Below are 17,502 nucleotides of genomic sequence, written 5' to 3'. Positions count from 1 at the left end.
GTTAATAAGAATTAAAAAAAAAATCCGCGTAAGTCAAATCTTTATCACACTATTCCCAAAAATCGCATTTTTCGAATTGTGCCCCTCTTTTACTAGGCGAGCGATATATATACTGAGCTCAACTTCAGCCCTTAACTATATATATATATATTTCAGCTATATATATATATATAGTTAAGGCATGGAGACTATATATAGTCTCCAGCCCTTAACGTTAAGGGAAAATCAAAAACCTTCACCCACCTTACTGTCGACCCTGACGAGCTCTATGTTACTGGCCTCCCTGTTGGCCATGTACAGGTTCCTGCCGATCCAGTCGAAGGCTATGGCGGACGGAGAGCCCACGATGCCCGTGTCGTGACCGAGGAATTCCACCTTGATAATTGAAGTTAAAATGTTAGCATTTATTATTACATAAAAGTCGTAAAAGGCGACTAAGGGATAGGCTTACAAACTTGGGATTCTTTTTTAGGCGATGGTTTTAGCAACCTGTCACTATTTCAATTACAATTCTATCGTTAAGCCAAAAAGCTGAACGTGGCCATTCAGTCTTTTCAAGACTGCTGGCTCTGTCAACCCCGCAAGGGACATAGACAGGGTACAAGCCCATTGCCTAAAAGAAGAATCCCAAGTTTATAAGCCTATACCATTCGCATCTATAGCTTTATCCACTTGGATGTCGTAAAAGGCGACTAAGGTACCTGTCATCGTTTGAATCACAATTCTATGTTATAAAGCCTTGGCTTCTCCTCGATAAATGGTCTATTCAACGCAAAAATAATTTTTCAATTCGAACCAGTAGTTCCTGAGATTGGCGCGTTCAAACAAACAAACAAAAATATTAGTACGAGTATACATAATGTAATAGAATGAAAAATTGCTTCATTCGATGCAATTTGAAGATCGTTCTTTTTCCAAAAACTTCAATCCATCAAATAAATCACATGGCATTTTTAATTTGGAGCCCACAAAACGTAAATACATACATTCATACATAAAATCACGCCTCTTTCCCGGAGGGGTAAGCAGAGACTACCTCTTTCTACTTGCCACGATCTCTGCACACTTCCTTCGCTTCATCCACATTCATAACTCTCTTCATGCAAGATCGGCGGTTTCGGGTACTTTTGACCTGACCCTTTACCAGGACGTCTTTAATTTGATCAAGATACGTTCGTCTAGGTCTTCTCACTCCGACCTTCTCCACACTCTCCTTGTATATCTGCTTAGTCAACCTGCTTTAATTCATCCTCTCCACATGACCGAACCATCTTAACATACCCTTTTCTGTTATTGTGTTATATGTTTTTTTTACCTAGCACTCATTCTCTTTTTTATAACTCACTTTTGATTATCTGTTTAAGACAAAACAAATAATTAGGTATTGTCATTCACCTTGTGGGGAGAGGCTGGTGCACTGAGACACAGGCTCTGCTTAGTTCAGACACCAGTCTCTCGCAATCTTTTGTTACATTCCTTACCTGTGATTTGTTTGTTTATACACTAACTATAAGATTGTAGAGAAAATAAAGAAATTTTTGATTTTGATTTTTTTTCTATCTATTCCTGTAACTACTTCGTAAATAGTGTAATTGAAAGCAGACCTTATTACCACCGCCGTAGGGCATGGTGTAGACGGTGCCGTTGAACTCGCCGTCGGCGTCGCCCGCCGCCTGCAGCCAGTAGAGCGCGCGCGCCGCGCGGTCGAACTCCAACTGCACGCCGCCTGCGCACGCGCACACACACACTCACTGCACTGCTGGCGACATCTCTACGCCACAACTCACAACTAACAATTCAATTTGCCGTGTGGTTCCCGGCACCATTACAAAAAAGGAATGGGACCACTCCATCTCTTTCCCATGGATGTCGTAAAAGGCGACTAAGGGGTAGTCTTATAAACTTGGGATTCCCCTTTTAGGCGATGGGCTAGCAACCTGTCACTATTTGAATCTCAATTCTATCATTATGCCAAATAGCTGAACGTGGCCATTCGGTCTTTTCAAGACTGTTGGCTCTGTCTACCCCGCTAGGGATATAGACGTGACCATATGTATGTATGTATGTAACAATTCAACTTCTTTGCCGCAGCGGTAGTGCGCTTGTCTGTGTCACCGGAGGCCCCGGGTTAGAATCCCGGCCAGGGCATGATGAGAAACGAATTTTCTCAGATTGGCCTGGGTCTTGAGTGTATCTATATAAGTACGTATTTATTATACTCGTAAAATATAGTATCGTTGAGTTAGTATCTCGTAACTCTAAAACTTACTGCGAGGCTAACTCAATCTGTGTAATTTGTCCCGTATATATTTATTTATTATTAACAATCACAGGGCGTTATCGGTCAAACAGCAGCGTGTAGTCTGAATCGCGCGAGCAAAGATTTCACGAATTTGAGTAATATATAAAAACTCCGATACAATATCGTCTGTCGCGCGGTTCCCTAGGTGTCGCACCTAGCCTGGCGGAAGATCTTCCCTTTGTGGCGGTCGAGCCCGAGCTATACATTCTTTGTTAACATATTTACAAAAATCAGTGGTAGTGCGCTCGTCTGTGACACCAAAGGTCCCGGATTCGAATACCAGCCAGGGCATAATGGAAAATGAACTTTTTCTGATTGACTAGATGTTTATCTATATTAAAAATATAGTATCGTTGAGTTAGTCTCGTAACACAAGTCTCGAACTAAGTTTTAAACTCTCAATCTCTCAATCTATGTAACTATCTAACTCAATCTATGTAATTTATTCAGTAATTATTTAATGATTCCTACCTTGAATCCCAACAATAGAAGACAGCTGTCCCGCCCGACCGGAGCCATCAGGCGCCAGGTCGATAATCTGGGAGCCCTTCAACACCATCAGGTATGAATTCTCCTCTGCAATGGCAAGAATAGAACAATATTAAAATAAAATTTTATTATATTTTGAGTGAAGAAAAGTCCAAACAAAAAAAAAAAAATTTTTTTGTAATAAAGGTTCAAAGAAACATCCCTGCGGTACGCCTAGATTTATTCAGTGCCATATTTGGACATATGAGAATTTAGTTTAATAAATAGATTTCATTCAATGTTAAATGCAAGAGATATAACTAATACGAACAGATTTAACATCATCTAGTGATCTATTTCTTTCTGAGTGGCATGACACAGTGTTAGATGCTTTGGCAAAATCAAAACTAAAATCGACTCATTTTAAACATAAAACATACCTTCAATGCACTTTCCATCGGGCAGCAACTTGAATCCAGTCTTGCACAAACATGTATATCCAACGGTTACATTTGGACTCAAAAGACATAAATGTTGACACGCATCTTTCTTACACGGAGACTGATATTGTGGTTGAAGAGACGGATGATGAACATGTATTGAAAGAGGTTGAGAGATCAAATGCGACACAACAGTTTGGTTAGTTCCTCTAAACTTGTGCGCTGACAACACTCTATTCAACTGTCTATCCGTCCAATACAGCGTATCTTCGAAAAGAGTCAAAGAATGTGGATGCAACAAATAATGGCTGCCTGCTAACACTTGCTGTCGACCCGTGCCGTCGTAGTTGCAGAAATCGATGAAATCTAACTTCGAATCAGCGAAGTAAACTCTCTTAGTTGCTGTATCTAGAGTTAATCCATTGGGCCAGTAAATTTTTGTAGTAATTATGGCTGCTCGTTGAGTTCCATCCATACCGACTCTCTCTATTCTCGGATTCTCACCCCAATCAGTCCAGAACAACCAACTGGCTTCTTTTGCGGGATCTAAGCACATTCCTCTAGGTTGAGTTATATTTCCGCTTAGTAAAGTAGCGCGCGCACTACCATCTTCTTTAGCTACTTCTATAGTATTAAGCTTACTGTCCAACCAGTATATATTACCACCGACCCAATCATAAGCTAATCCTTCAACTAGATCCAACCCTGTAGTTATTATCTCTTTGGGCTCACTGCCTCGATCTAATCTGGCAATCATTTTCAACTTCATGTCTGACCAGAATATTGTTCCTGTATGCATATCTGAAGCTGTTGCTACAACATTTTCGACATTAATAGGAACTCTTTCTAGTCCTTGCTCGTTTAGGTCAGCAACGAGAATGGAATGTCTGTTGGAGATGATGAGGAAAGCACTGGAGTGGTTATTGGCTTTGCAGGTGTGGTTGTCTGAGGCCAATCGGTAGCCATCGATGCAGCTGCAGGCGTAGGATCCTTTTGTGTTTGTGCAGGTTTGGGAGCATACCCCTGGAATGAGGAAAAATAAATATTCAAATAAAGTGTGGTTCCCGGCACCAATAGAAAAAAGAATAGGACCACTCCATCTCTCTTCCATGGATTTCGTAAAAGGCGACTAAGGGGTAGGCTTATAAACTTGGGATTCTTCTTTTCTTTAGGCGACGGGCTAGCAACCTCTCACGCCAAAGCCAAATAGCTGAACGTGGCCTATCAGTCTTTAAAAGACTGTTGGCTCTGTCTATCCCGCAAGGGATATAGACGTGATTATACGTATGTATGTAATTCAAATAGTTTGGAAATTGATTCAAGTATCGTGTGTCCCTTTTTAAAACAGACTTTCAAGACAAATTATTTTCAGTGTTACTTACCTGGCGGAGTACATTCGTCAATATCTTTGCAGTTAAGTCCGTTGGTGTCCAGTTCTTCCCCAGAGGGACACAAACAGAGGGGTCCATTGGGAGTCTGCTTGCATCCGTTGGAGCAGAGGCCGTCTTGATGCTCGCATTCAGCGAAGTCACAGCTCGCACCTTGATGTGAAACACAAGATTCATGAACACACCACATTTCTATTCTAAGTTTGGATAGTTGTGAAGTTGACGTTGTTGAAGGAAATGTTGCCTTGGAAGCGGCAGTAAACTTAGTTTTAAGTAATTTATTTGACATCAACCAATGTTGTGAAACCAAAAGATTTGACAATTATTAAGCGATATAAAGTATCCTATAATTTTATTTTTTATTTTTACTGTATCTTCTGGATATGATCGGTGAATAACTAACAGCGATGGTGGTAGAACCGTTAAGGTGCCTGAATAATAAACGTAATGCGCTGAGAAACACAGGTTCAAATCCTGCCCGGAAAATGTACCAATGACTTTTAGCTGAGTTACGTATATTAGTTTGATTGCTAAGGGATACAGTGAGGCAAAACATCATGAGGAAACCTACAGCTACAGACAACTAAATGTGTACCTTGATCCAATATGGGTTCCCCTGCAAAGTCTGCGGAGGTCAGATGGTCATCGCTTTATGTGAAAACCTGATTCACCCAATGCATGATCAAAAAGGCACACCCCAGGTTCCCCTGCAAAGAGAACTCGACTTAATGACTTCTTTAAGTAAAAGTTCATGACATACCTTCATCAGATCCATTGGGGCAGTCGGGTTTATTGTCGCACACTTGTGTCATATTGACACATCTGTCAGTGACGCCGGGACACTGCCATTGGTCTGATGCACATCTGTAAATAAGATTGATCAATCAGCTAGTGGGTTGATACTAAACTGGCTTCCAGCAGAGTAGAATAAACCACTCCATTTAATTCGTAGATGGCGTTGAAAAAAATCTCAATATAGATAAGTAGTCTATTCTTTGGGTCAGACATACGTAGCTAAGTAAAACCCAATAATCTCGTTAAATTCTCTCCGGTCTACTTTAACAAAACGTAGTGGACCCCTGGTTCTAAAGCAGAACAGCTAAGAACACAACTTAAAACAATCAGATGATGTTTCTTAATGTGGTAAAGAATTCACAATGGACTCCAGGCCTGAAATAAGAACCTACCTGAACGGCGGGGGTTTACAAGCGTGCTTGACGCCTTCATCAGAACCGTCTCCGCAGTCGTCGTTTCCATCGCACACGTACGATTTGAACACGCACCGCCCGTTGTCGCAGCGGACGTGAGTGTTGGGACAGGTGACGGAACCGCACGTGGCCGGCTCGTCTGACAGGTCCTCGCAGTCGGGAGTACCTGGAATCATCAATGAATAGATGAGCAAATGGATGAATGACGAAAGACACAAAGCTTTTGGAAGTGTTAAAAATCTTCTGGACTAAGGATTTAGATATATAAGTCCGAATTCTATGACTAGTCTTCAGTATAGATTTCTTGGAGCTCTTTCAGCCTTTCTGAAAATATATAAAGATTTCTGCAAACTCCTTTGGCTTCCGGGCAAAGAAGACACTTCTAAAGCTTCTTAAGATTAATGCAGTAGGATCGAAACCGCCCCAGAAAATGTGCATCTTGAGACAGCTGGAGCAGTGAGTCTTAATCTGATCCATCACATAGAATGAGCGACAAACAAGCGGAGAGAACCCACCTTATCATATGCATCGAAATGGTACGACTTAACATCACAATATCAAGTGAAAAGTATACAAATGCTGGACAATCTGAACTGCTTGGCGCGCCTGGTTCATCAACGTTCAGCCTTCCTGACAAATAAAGCTTTAAGCATCTCAAAAGACTTACCATCACAGTACCAGGTGGAAGGTATGCAGATACTGGAGGATCTACATTGGAACTGCTTGTCGTGGCACTGGTGCGGCGCCACGGCCGGGCAGCCCGCCTCGTCGCTACCGTCGTTGCAATCTGGGATGCCGTCGCATTTGTATGCTTCCTGGAAATATTCGTATGAAACTCAGCTTAGCTTCGACTCTTAGGGCGAAAGAATAGAATAGAATATATTTATTTTCAAAATTGGATACAAGGTATCACTTATTGATGTCACATAACTTAAATCTAATTATAACTACTACCGCTTCCAAAGCGCATGTGTAGAAGAAGCGGCGGAACAAACTACACTGCAGCATTTTCATCGGATGTCAATTTAAGCTGGTAAAACTTGCCAGTGTCGTTAACCATGTCTTCCAGATATCCCAAAAAGGACAGAACTAGATACAAAAATACCTACTAGTTCACTTGGTGATGATATATGTTATTTGTGTCAATATTCCATTAAGCCAAGAAAGGCACAAAACAATAAAAATACATTTGGTATTTGGACTTGTTCTCAGAACAAGTTCTACTCATGTTTATTTTCTATTTAAAAACCAAAATTGTATAAAACAACACCAGAGGAAAAATTTAAACGTTGAAATTTTATCAACACACACTTTGAAGACAGTTCCTTACCTGCACACACTGCTTAAGATCAGCACATTTGAACTGGTTGGCCAAGCACGACACGGGCGGACAGTCAGCCTCGTCCTGTTTGTCGAAGCAGTCGTCATCACCATCACACACCCACGATGATGGGATGCAGTGGCCGGTGCGGGGGCACGTGAACTGAGAGAGAGAATTAACATAGAAATAATTAACTTTTGTTCCAGCAGTCTGGAGAATATCCTCACTGCTATGGCACGGAAAAATAATAATAGTATTCAATAGGATGATTGAAAGAATGTTCGAGATAAATGTCGAGGCACAGTCTCTGATCAAGCGTGCTCTGTCAAGAGCATACAACAAACAAGTTACGCTTTCCTTTGTAGTATTTGCGGATACATACATACATACAAATGGTCACGTCTATATCCCTTGCGGGGAAGACAAAGCCAACAGTCTTGAAATGACTGAATGGCCACGTTCAGCTATTTGACTTAATGATACAATTGAGATTCAAATAGTGACAGGTTGCTAGCCCATCGCCTAAAAAAGAATCCCAAGTTTGTAAGCCTATACCTTAGTCGCCTTTTACGACATCCATGGGAAAGAGATGGAGTGGTCCTATTCTTTTTTGTACTGGTGCCGGGAACCACACAGCACAATAAGTCACTAACTTGAAAGTAATTTATAGTCATATTTTATTTTCATTTTTTCCGACCTTATCTAATCTTCGATATCAAACCACAAGCGATACTCCACTTTACCCAATATTCAGCATCAAAAACAAACTTACCTGGAAGTAAGCACAGGTCTTCTCCGCACAATGTGTGCCTTCGTCCGACCCGTCTCCGCAGTCATTCTCCGAGTCGCATTTCCACGTGTTGGGGACGCACCGGCCGTTGTCGCACTTGAACTGCGACGACGAGCACGTGACGTTCACGCAGCCGGTCTCGTCGGAGTAGTCGCCGCAGTCGTTCTCGGCGTCGCAACGGAAGGTCGCGGGGATACAGCGGCCCGATTTGCACATGAATTCTGAGGAGCTGCATGTAGCTTCTGTGAAAGGTTATGACATTGTCATTTTAATTTAAGATGCCTCTTTGAAAAATTGCTGCTACTTTCGAATTATATGTGTTCAGAGTGCGAGTAACAGATTGTGAAATTTAAGTAGCAATTCTAAATTTTTCTTTATTTAATTGGTTCTTGTCCGGTGTTGGAATTAGCATGTCGCAGAAATCAAAGTAAAAACCTAACAAAACCTTAATAATTCTCACCACTTCGCCTTTCGAATGTTGACAGTATCATTACTTACTTGTACAATTAGCGAACTCCTCATCACTGTTGTCCAGACAATCATCGTCTCCATCGCAAACCCAGCTCTTTGGAATGCACCTTTGATTATTACAAGTGAAGTCCCAAGTATTAGGGCAAGCTCTTACTGGTGGCTCCGAATTTGGATCAGCCTCACAACTGGTACCGTCTGCTGCCAACTTCTCCCCATAAGGGCATCCACATTTGACTGTCAATATCCCTGTATTGTTCCTAGGTATAGCGAAACATAATTTCTGACAATTCCCATTACTTCTTGCACAAGGTTGCATTGGATCAATCTTCTGTACTTCCTCGCTGTAAACTTTGACGCCGTACAACCTATTCGTGTTAGGCTCTCTTAGCATTATGTCTTCTTGTTCACCAGTCAACTTGTGCAGCCTTACAATTGCATCCAATCTCCAATCAGTGATATACATGAAGTCTCCATAAATCACAATTGAAAATGGATGTCTGATCAGTTTAGAATTTACAGTCTTCACATCAGTACCGTCCAATTTGGCGTGTTGCACATGATCTAATAGCGCATCACACCAATACACTCTATCCGAATTAAAATCTATGGATAAACCGTTTGGCCATCCAAGAGTTACATTTTCGAAGACCAAAAGACCAGTGCCATCAGTATTAACTCTACTTATATTCGCGGGTCGGTCCCATTCGGAGAAAAATATATAACCTTTGTTGGGATGCACGACGATAGCTCTCGGTCTTTTCAGGTCTTTTAGAAGAGTTCTTCTGTAAGAAACGTTTCTTGTTGATAGAACATTGAGAGTTCCTTTCCTCGAGTCAATATAATATAAATTCTTAGAAGCCCAGTCAACAGCCAGACCTTCGACTCCTTCATTCTGCGACGCTAAAACTATCTCCCTTGTAGACCCATTTCTATGTACCCTATATATAACATCTTGCAAAACATCAGAATAATAAATATGTTCATCTCTTGCGTCAAAATCTAATCCTACGAACCTAGCTCTTCTAGATACTACAGGTAATATGGCTTCGCTGAACCCCTCAATGACTGGATTCAGCACTTTTCCCTTGATGAATCTTTGCTGAGAATACATTAGGAACTCGTTAACTAAAATACAGTTTCTCAAGTCAGTTTCTAGTTTGTACCCGACGTTGCAAGCACATCTGTAGCCAAGTCCGCCGTTGGGTAAAGCTGTAACTATACACATTTGGGCACAGCCACCATTATTGCTTCCACAAGGGTTATTAACCGACGTTTGCTTCAAGGAGTGTATCACAGTGATAGCTTTAGGATCTCTGATGTCCTTCATCTTGTAGATCGCTTGGATGCTCAAAGAGCCTTCGTATTTGCTGACTGAGCTGATCCCTTGCTTAGTGCTGTCAGACCAGTAAACCCTGTCTTCGAAGAGGGCCAGTCTGGAAGGACTTGGAACCTGTAAAGAGAAAGATCAAGGGTAAAAAAAATCTAAATTTATAATATAAAATACTTTAATTCAAATTTTAAGTAAGTCAGACCCTTTTCTCTCAGTCTTTGAATCAAAGTGATATGACGATCATTTAAAAAAGAGAAGACCGAAATCCAATAGATGAAGGTGGAAATTCAGCAGTGAACTATATGAAGCTGACCATCTGATATCATCATAGCGTCATTCTGATCCACACAAATATCATCTACCAGAATCTGCTAACAAAAAATACTGCAAAACTAGCTAGCTATTATATTTTACCTGCTGCCCCCTCAGGACCAAGAACCGATGGTTTCCATCATAGTCCACTGTCTCAATGTAATCCAACAAGGAGTCACACCAGAACACCCTTCGAGCTATGATGTCGACTGCTATACCCGACGCCTTGTACGCTGCCTCCGACACTATCGACTTCGTGTGGGTTCCGTCCATGTTAGCGCGAATTATCTGTGGAAATACACAGCTTCAGTTACTTCAAAAATCTTCGTCAGTCTTTGGTCGCGCCATCATTGAAAAGCAATAGCAACCTTCGTGATCATAAAAACAGAGAAACCAGATCAGCTTTGATATGACAGATTTGTTTTTATATTTTCTAGCTTAGAAAATTCAAATTCAAAATTTTTATTCATTACTATAGGATACTATATATCGCTTAATAATTGTCAAAACGTATGGTTTAACAACATTGGTTGACGTCAAAATTACTTAACGGTAACAAACTGCACTGCAGCATTTTCTTCAACAACGTCAACTTCACAATATTATATTAGACAGCAAAGGTTTTATGATCGCCTACTGAGACTGATCAAAGTTTTGATTCACCAGTATTTAGTGCTTCAGTATGACATCTACCAAAGAGCTGGATTGGTCTTTTTTGCTCTTAAGTCAACCAAGACTTACAATACAAATTATCTTTATTGGCCATAAAAAAAATACAAACGTAGTAAAACATACATTATGAATATGTTGAGCAAAGGCGGACTTATCGCTAAGCAATCTCTTCCAGCCAACCTTTGGGTAGTGAAAGGTAAAATCCTGGAACCGGGTGGGCAGCATACTTAAGATATGTTAGTTAGTGTATAATAAATAAACTACACACATACATAAACTATAAATATAAACTTACACAGACTACATACATAATATTACACAAAATAAATAAATACATAATAATATACATACCTATATAAAAATAGATTGATTAAAATGAATATCACCATGAATAAAGTTAAGAAGAGAGATAGTACTTCTTCAAGTTCGTTCTAAAGGTACCTATTGTTAGTGAGGTGCGTATGTCAATGGGTAAAGCATTCCACAGACGAACGGCCTGAACTGTAAAGGATTTAGAGTAGGCTGCAGTCATATTAATGGGTGCATTGAGACTTCTCCTTCCTGATAAAATGTACCTATTGTTTGTGAGGTGCGTATGTCAATGGGTAAAGCATTCCACAGACGAACGGCCTGAACTGTAAAGGATTTAGAGTAGGCTGCAGTCATATTAATGAGAGTATTGAGACTTCTCCTTCCTGATAAAATCTTACCTGACTGCTATCAGCAACAAACATGAATCCGAGCGTGGGGTCTAGTGCAATATCAGCAGGGTTCGTCAGGTTCGAGCCCAGAACGACCGCGTGCCACCTTCCGTCCAGTTCGAATACATCAATCTTCTGCCCCACAGCATCAGCTACGTACAGCTTATCTCCAACCCAGTCCACGGCCAGGGCTACGGGGGCCCAGGAGCCGGCGACTGAGATGTCGTGACCACCGTAACTTGACACCCCGGCCGGTACAGTAAGCTGTTGTGAGTGGATCTGGGGATGAAAGATAAGAAATGATTGGTCATATTGTCGTTAGAAAAGGGATTACTAAATCGATAAGTCTATCTTTTTTTTTCAACATGTTAAATTGTATGACTTTCTCAATTCGTCTCAATGTTTTTTGCATGTTTGTGTGTACTTTGCCGTATGATTTTTTTTTACGAATATACTTCTGTGTTGGTCCCAAGGTTATAAGGTTAAGATCACAAACCTTTTATCTGATAACTTAAACTTCAAAGCATTAAACTCACCTTTCTAGTTTTCAGATCAGACCAGAACAGCAAATTCCTCTTGTAATGGTAATCCAATCCAGCCGCAGATGTTGCATTAGCTAAAGGCGTGACTGCTCTTCCGTGCAAATCCATCCTCAACACCGCTTTTTCATGAGCCAATGCCAAAGCAGGGGCTGCCGATGCGCTCGCGGCACATTTCTGACCTCCGACCAAAGAATAACCGGGTGCGCACGCGCATTTATACGATCCTGGAGTGTTGACACACAGCTGATGGCAATAACCCCACTCTTTGCACTCGTCGCGGTCAACGCACGTACGGTTGTCAGAAGATAGTGTTAAACCGGCAGGACATGCGCACGCGCCGCCCGATGGGGAAGCAACGCATTTGTATTCGCATTCTAGAGCTGGGCATGTTGTTGTTGCTGCAAAGAGAGATTGTGTTAGTTTGTTTGTGTGTTTCTTACATATATACAAACATATATCACGCCTTTTTTCTGGAGAGGTAGGCAGAGACTACATCTTTCCACTTGCCACGATCTCTGCATACTATTTTCGCTTCATCCACAGTCATAACTCTATTCTGTATTTAAAGGTTGTTTTATTGAGAAGTACTTTAAAATAAATCATGGATTTTAGATAGCTTCTTATTTAATTTTATTTATTTCATTGCAGTCTCTTTAATCGTGATATAAATCTATTACCAACTGTTAAGTTATCTTATAGAAAATTGCTAATAAAAGAAGTGTAGTATGGAAAAAATTACCATTGAAACTTCTTTTGTTTTTGACCATAATGAAATTTATCTATTGATAATTTAATATTAATTCTAATTATTGTTATTTAATCAGCATATTGTACAACTAACTATTCAAGAAACATAAGAACAACAATTTACAAAACCATCATTTGACGGCCTCTGTGGCGCAGCGGTAGTACGCTTGTCTGTGTCACCGGAGGTCCCGGGTTCGAATCCCGGCCAGGGCATGATGAGAAAAGAAATTTTTCTGATTGGCCTGGGTCTTGGATGTTTATCTGTATAAGTATTTATTATAAAACTAGCTTTTACCCGCGGCTTCGCCCGCGTGGCATCCCATGGAAACAGTTTTTTCTCCATATTAGAATGGGATTGGGATAATTTGTTATGAGAGTATAAAATTGGTTGTTCCGTGTGGTTCCCGGCACCAATACAAAAAAGAATAGGACCACTCCATCTCTTTCCTATGGATGTCGACTAAGGCGACTAAGGGATAGGCTTATAAACTTGGGATTCTTTTTTAGGCGATGGGCTAGCAACCTGTCACTATTTGAATCTCAATTCTATCATTAAGCCAAATAGCTGATCGTGGCCATTCAGTCTTTTCAAGACTGTTGGCACTGTCTACCCCGCAAGGGATATAGACGTGACCATATGTATGTATGTAAATTGAGAATTATTTTAGTACGCTGCTATACACAACATTGTTTGTTCTTCCATTTGGTGCCAAAATAAACAAATTTTGTGGACTGAATACACGCGAACAGGCTACATATAGCTGTCCATGGGAAAATCATGACTTTTCCAGATGCACTCCCGCAACTTGCAATGTTTGCTGTGCTTTGGTTAATGGTTATGGCGAAACTAAGCTTTATGGGAAACTGTACCCTTTATTTAAATTTAAAATGCAAATCAGTGGGGATTTTTGGAATTCCAGAAATCATTACACTTTCCTCTTTACCTGTTAAAATAGTGGCGCCAATTATATTTTGCCCTAGTTACCCTAAGCCTAGTTCCATTGCATAAACGGGGAGCATCTAAATTTCGCATCAGCATGATAGGTACACCTACCTTTAACTTTATCTTATGCGATGGAACACCTGAAAGTTCAAGCGAGTTCAAAAACTCAGCTGGGTACGAAGTGCTCTGTTCTGGGTCGATGATTGTGTCAATGGACAAATAAAGTTTTTATTCACTTTGAATCTTATTTAAAATATTGACATTGACTATGTTCTCAGTGTCGTTTGTTGGCGCAAGAATATTTTTTTGCACATAGCCAGGCATCGTCAAGTTAACTCTGTTGCAGATCCGGATAAATTTTGGCAATGAGCTCTCCACATTTTCTAGCAAACAGCAGAAATCCTGAGTGAGCGAAATGTAATCTTCACTGTCTGTATGCCTGAGTCCATCGCCAATTTTTATTAGATTATCTGCATAATGTCTCGCATCTGCGTCATTATAGAAGTGTACTCTCATATTCGTTGTAAGACTAAATTTTTTAACTGCTGGCCATAATCTGGACGATTTTAGACAGGCTTTGATTCCGTCTGCCGGTGTACCCCTTTGTCTGTGATCACTGGCAAAGTCTGCCTAAAGTCACCTGCAAGCAAAACTACCATTCTTTCCATAATATCTGTACTGTTTCTCAAATCCTGAAGAGTCCTGTTTAAGGCCTCTACAGCTTTTTTGCAAGATTTAAAGACAATTTTAATACAGAATGTGCAGTGCGGCCGCCATTAAGTAATGTGGTGGCGATGCCAGAAGAAGCAACAGCAACAGCAATTTTTTTGGTCTTTTCTAATGGACGCTAATAAAAGATTTAATAAAAAGGTTTTTCCAGTGCCTCCTGGAGCATCGAGAAAAATGATTGCACCATTTCCTGATTCGATTTGATTTAACACTCGTTGATAAATTTGACTCTGTTCTGGAAATAGTTGAGGGACTGGCTCGTTGACTTGCTGTTGTATTACTGTAATATCATAGTTTAATTCCCGAACTATATCGTCGTCTAAGTCATTTTCACATACTCTTTGTGGGCTTACCATTCCAAAATCTTGTAGTTTCTTTCCCGACATTGCTATAACCTTGTTTTCAATTTTAATCAGTGCTTTATTATAAACGTGGTCATTAAAACTAATATCTGTATGTGTCTGCTGTAATCGTCGTAAAGCAGGCGCCATCTAGTGATTATGTTACAAAGTTATAAATTCTTAGCAGACGCCTCCAAGTCTCTGACATTCTACCAATATCTCCATTGATTCAAAATTCACTCCGCGCATTTAGCGCCATCTAGTGATTATGTTGCAAAGTTATAAATTCTAAGCAGACGTCTCCAAGTCATAATCTGACATTCTGCCAAATTGTATCTCCATTGATTCAAAATTCCCTCCGCGCATTTAGCGCCACCTATGTAAGAGAGCACAGGTTTTTCCCTAATCCCACGGGAACGATAGTTTTTTTCAGAATGAAAGGTACCCTATGTCCTTCTCCATACTTTGGACTATATATATCCGAAATTTCAAGATGATTGGTTGTGTAGATATTACGTGAAAAGAAAACAAACAAACAAACAAACAAACTTACTTTCGCATTTATAATATTAGTTAGGATATAGTATCGTTGAGTTAGTATCTCGTAACACAAGTCTCGAACTTACTTCGAGGCTAACTCAATCTGTGTAATTTGTCCCGTATATATTTATTTATTATTTTTTCATCCCCAAGCCCAAATAAACCTACTTAATTATCTACAAAAACTACTCACAGCAAGCGGTCTCCTCATCAGCGTTATCCTCACAATCCTTCTTGCCATCGCACAGCTGTGACCTCGAAATGCACTTATGGGCTCCCCCGGGACCCCCCTTGGGACACAAGTACTTGTTGTCGGGGCAGGCTATAGCCGTGCAGTTGGCTTCATCGGTGCCGTCCGAGCAGTCCTTGTAACCATCACAGTGGTATGTCAGAGGTATGCAGAGTGAGTTGCTGCAGCGGAATTGTGTGGCGATGTGGCATGGAGGGAAGTCTGGAGAGAAAATGTCAGTTTGTAACAACGATGCCGTCAATTTGTTAATATAATTGTATCTATTCCATCTATGTGCTTTATAACATCCATCAATCCATTCTATCCATCCATTGCGTCAATCTTTCATATCAATCTGTTTGATCAATCCATTTCATTATTCTTATTTTTTCATCTATTCATCTTGTAAGTCATATAGAAGGAAAAAGTTCATCAATACATTTCATACATACATATAAGTCATGACGGGGTAGACGGGGCTAACAGTCTTGAAAATCTGACAGTCCACGTTCAGCTGTTTGGCTTAATGATAGAATTGAGATTCAAATACTGACAGGTTGCTAGCCAATCGCATAAAAACATCAATCTCATACATCTATCTTATCAATCCTTATCATAATGTTCTTATCCATTACATCCATCTATCCCAACAATCATTTGATTACAACCGTCTCATCCATCTAAAAAAAAACTCACTGCAATTCTGTTCATCGGAGTTGTCACCGCAGTCGTTCTTATGATCGCACTTGGCCGATGCGTCTACGCAGCGGTTGCCGGTCGCACATCGGAACTGGTCCAGTCGACACGGCGACACTTCCCCTGGGCAGTCTTGCTCGTCTTTACCCGTTCTGCAGTCCAGATAACTGTTGGGAAAAATATCAAACGATATAATTTCAAACAATTTTTGAGTGACTGATGGACATTGTACTACTAAATGTGTTTGGGTGACCTGAAAATTGCCTACCCTGTACTTAATTGCTAAGAGTATCTTCTTAATTATATATTAGCTTAATATTGAATGGCATACATACATACACACATATAATCATGTCTATATCCCTTGCGGGGTAGACGGAGCCAACAATCTTAAAAAGATGATAGGCTACGTTCAGCTGTTTGGCTTAATAATAGAATTGAGCTTCAAATAGTGACAGGTTGCTAGCCTGTCGAAAAAGAAGAATCCTAAATTTATAAGTCTGTCCGTTAGTCGCCTTTTACGACATCCATGGGAAAGATATGCAGTGGTTTCTTTTTTCTATAGGTGCCGGGAACCACAGGGCATCTTGAATGACACCAATCTTTATTTGATTAACAGTTTGAATGACACCAATCTTTATTTGACTAACAGTTTAAAATTAACATATTTTTTTTAATGTAAGGACAATGTGCATTCGTCCGCAATTTAATTAACAAAGTGTTATCTTGTTTCCTATTTTGAAAAAAATCTATTTCTAATGTTCAATAAAAACAATTAAAGTTTCGGTTGAAAATCAATTACTTACAAGAAAAAAAAAATAGAATTTAAATTCCCGCCAAAAAGTAAGTACCCAATTGAAAATAAATGAAATTATTTCTTTTATAACCGGCCAGTACGCATTTTTATTTCATTAAAGCTAACCTCTTTGCTAAGAAAACTAACTAAAGTTTTATTTTGAAGGGAATCTGCTCCAAAAAAAAAGACGTTTTCTTAAGTTTCCTTTGCACTTTAAATTCATTAACTACTTTTACGATTACTGTGTGCCGTGTGGTTCCCGGCACCATTACAAAAAAGAATAGGACTACTCCATGTCTATCCCACGTCGTAAAAGGCGACTAAGGGATAGGCTTATAAACTTGGGATTCCTCTTTCAGGCGATGGGCTAGCAACCTGTCACTATTTGAATCACAATTCTATCACTAAGCCAAACAGTTGAGCGTGGCCTATCAGTCTTTTCAAGGCTGGTGGCTCTGTCTACCCCGCTAGAGATATAGACGTGACCATATGTATGTATGTACGATTACTTTGAAGTAATTAGGTACACATTTTTC

The 17,502-nt window shown here is 40.1% G+C and overlaps 1 protein-coding gene across 1 annotated transcript in view; it reads right to left on the bottom strand.

Annotated features, from left to right (window-relative positions):
• Positions 1 to 17,502, bottom strand: part of LOC106133652 (low-density lipoprotein receptor-related protein 2) — a 272,030-nt gene that overhangs the window by 18,527 nt on the left and 236,001 nt on the right. Inside the window, exons 5-20 of the mRNA XM_060946700.1 lie at positions 16,171 to 16,337; positions 15,439 to 15,696; positions 11,940 to 12,343; positions 11,413 to 11,682; positions 10,133 to 10,318; positions 8,416 to 9,838; positions 7,900 to 8,159; positions 7,137 to 7,289; positions 6,474 to 6,621; positions 5,786 to 5,972; positions 5,359 to 5,462; positions 4,593 to 4,751; positions 3,211 to 4,233; positions 2,774 to 2,878; positions 1,605 to 1,726; positions 244 to 375 (exon numbers count right to left, since the gene is read on the bottom strand). Coding sequence (XP_060802683.1) covers positions 244 to 375; positions 1,605 to 1,726; positions 2,774 to 2,878; positions 3,211 to 4,233; positions 4,593 to 4,751; positions 5,359 to 5,462; positions 5,786 to 5,972; positions 6,474 to 6,621; positions 7,137 to 7,289; positions 7,900 to 8,159; positions 8,416 to 9,838; positions 10,133 to 10,318; positions 11,413 to 11,682; positions 11,940 to 12,343; positions 15,439 to 15,696; positions 16,171 to 16,337 — 5,101 coding nt within the window. The remainder of the gene's footprint in view (positions 1 to 243; positions 376 to 1,604; positions 1,727 to 2,773; positions 2,879 to 3,210; positions 4,234 to 4,592; positions 4,752 to 5,358; positions 5,463 to 5,785; positions 5,973 to 6,473; positions 6,622 to 7,136; positions 7,290 to 7,899; positions 8,160 to 8,415; positions 9,839 to 10,132; positions 10,319 to 11,412; positions 11,683 to 11,939; positions 12,344 to 15,438; positions 15,697 to 16,170; positions 16,338 to 17,502) is intronic.

The sequence above is a fragment of the Amyelois transitella genome, chromosome 11 (genome assembly GCF_032362555.1).
Source record: "Amyelois transitella isolate CPQ chromosome 11, ilAmyTran1.1, whole genome shotgun sequence".
NCBI lineage: Eukaryota > Metazoa > Arthropoda > Insecta > Lepidoptera > Pyralidae > Amyelois > Amyelois transitella.
This window is presented reverse-complemented; position numbering and strand designations above follow the sequence as displayed.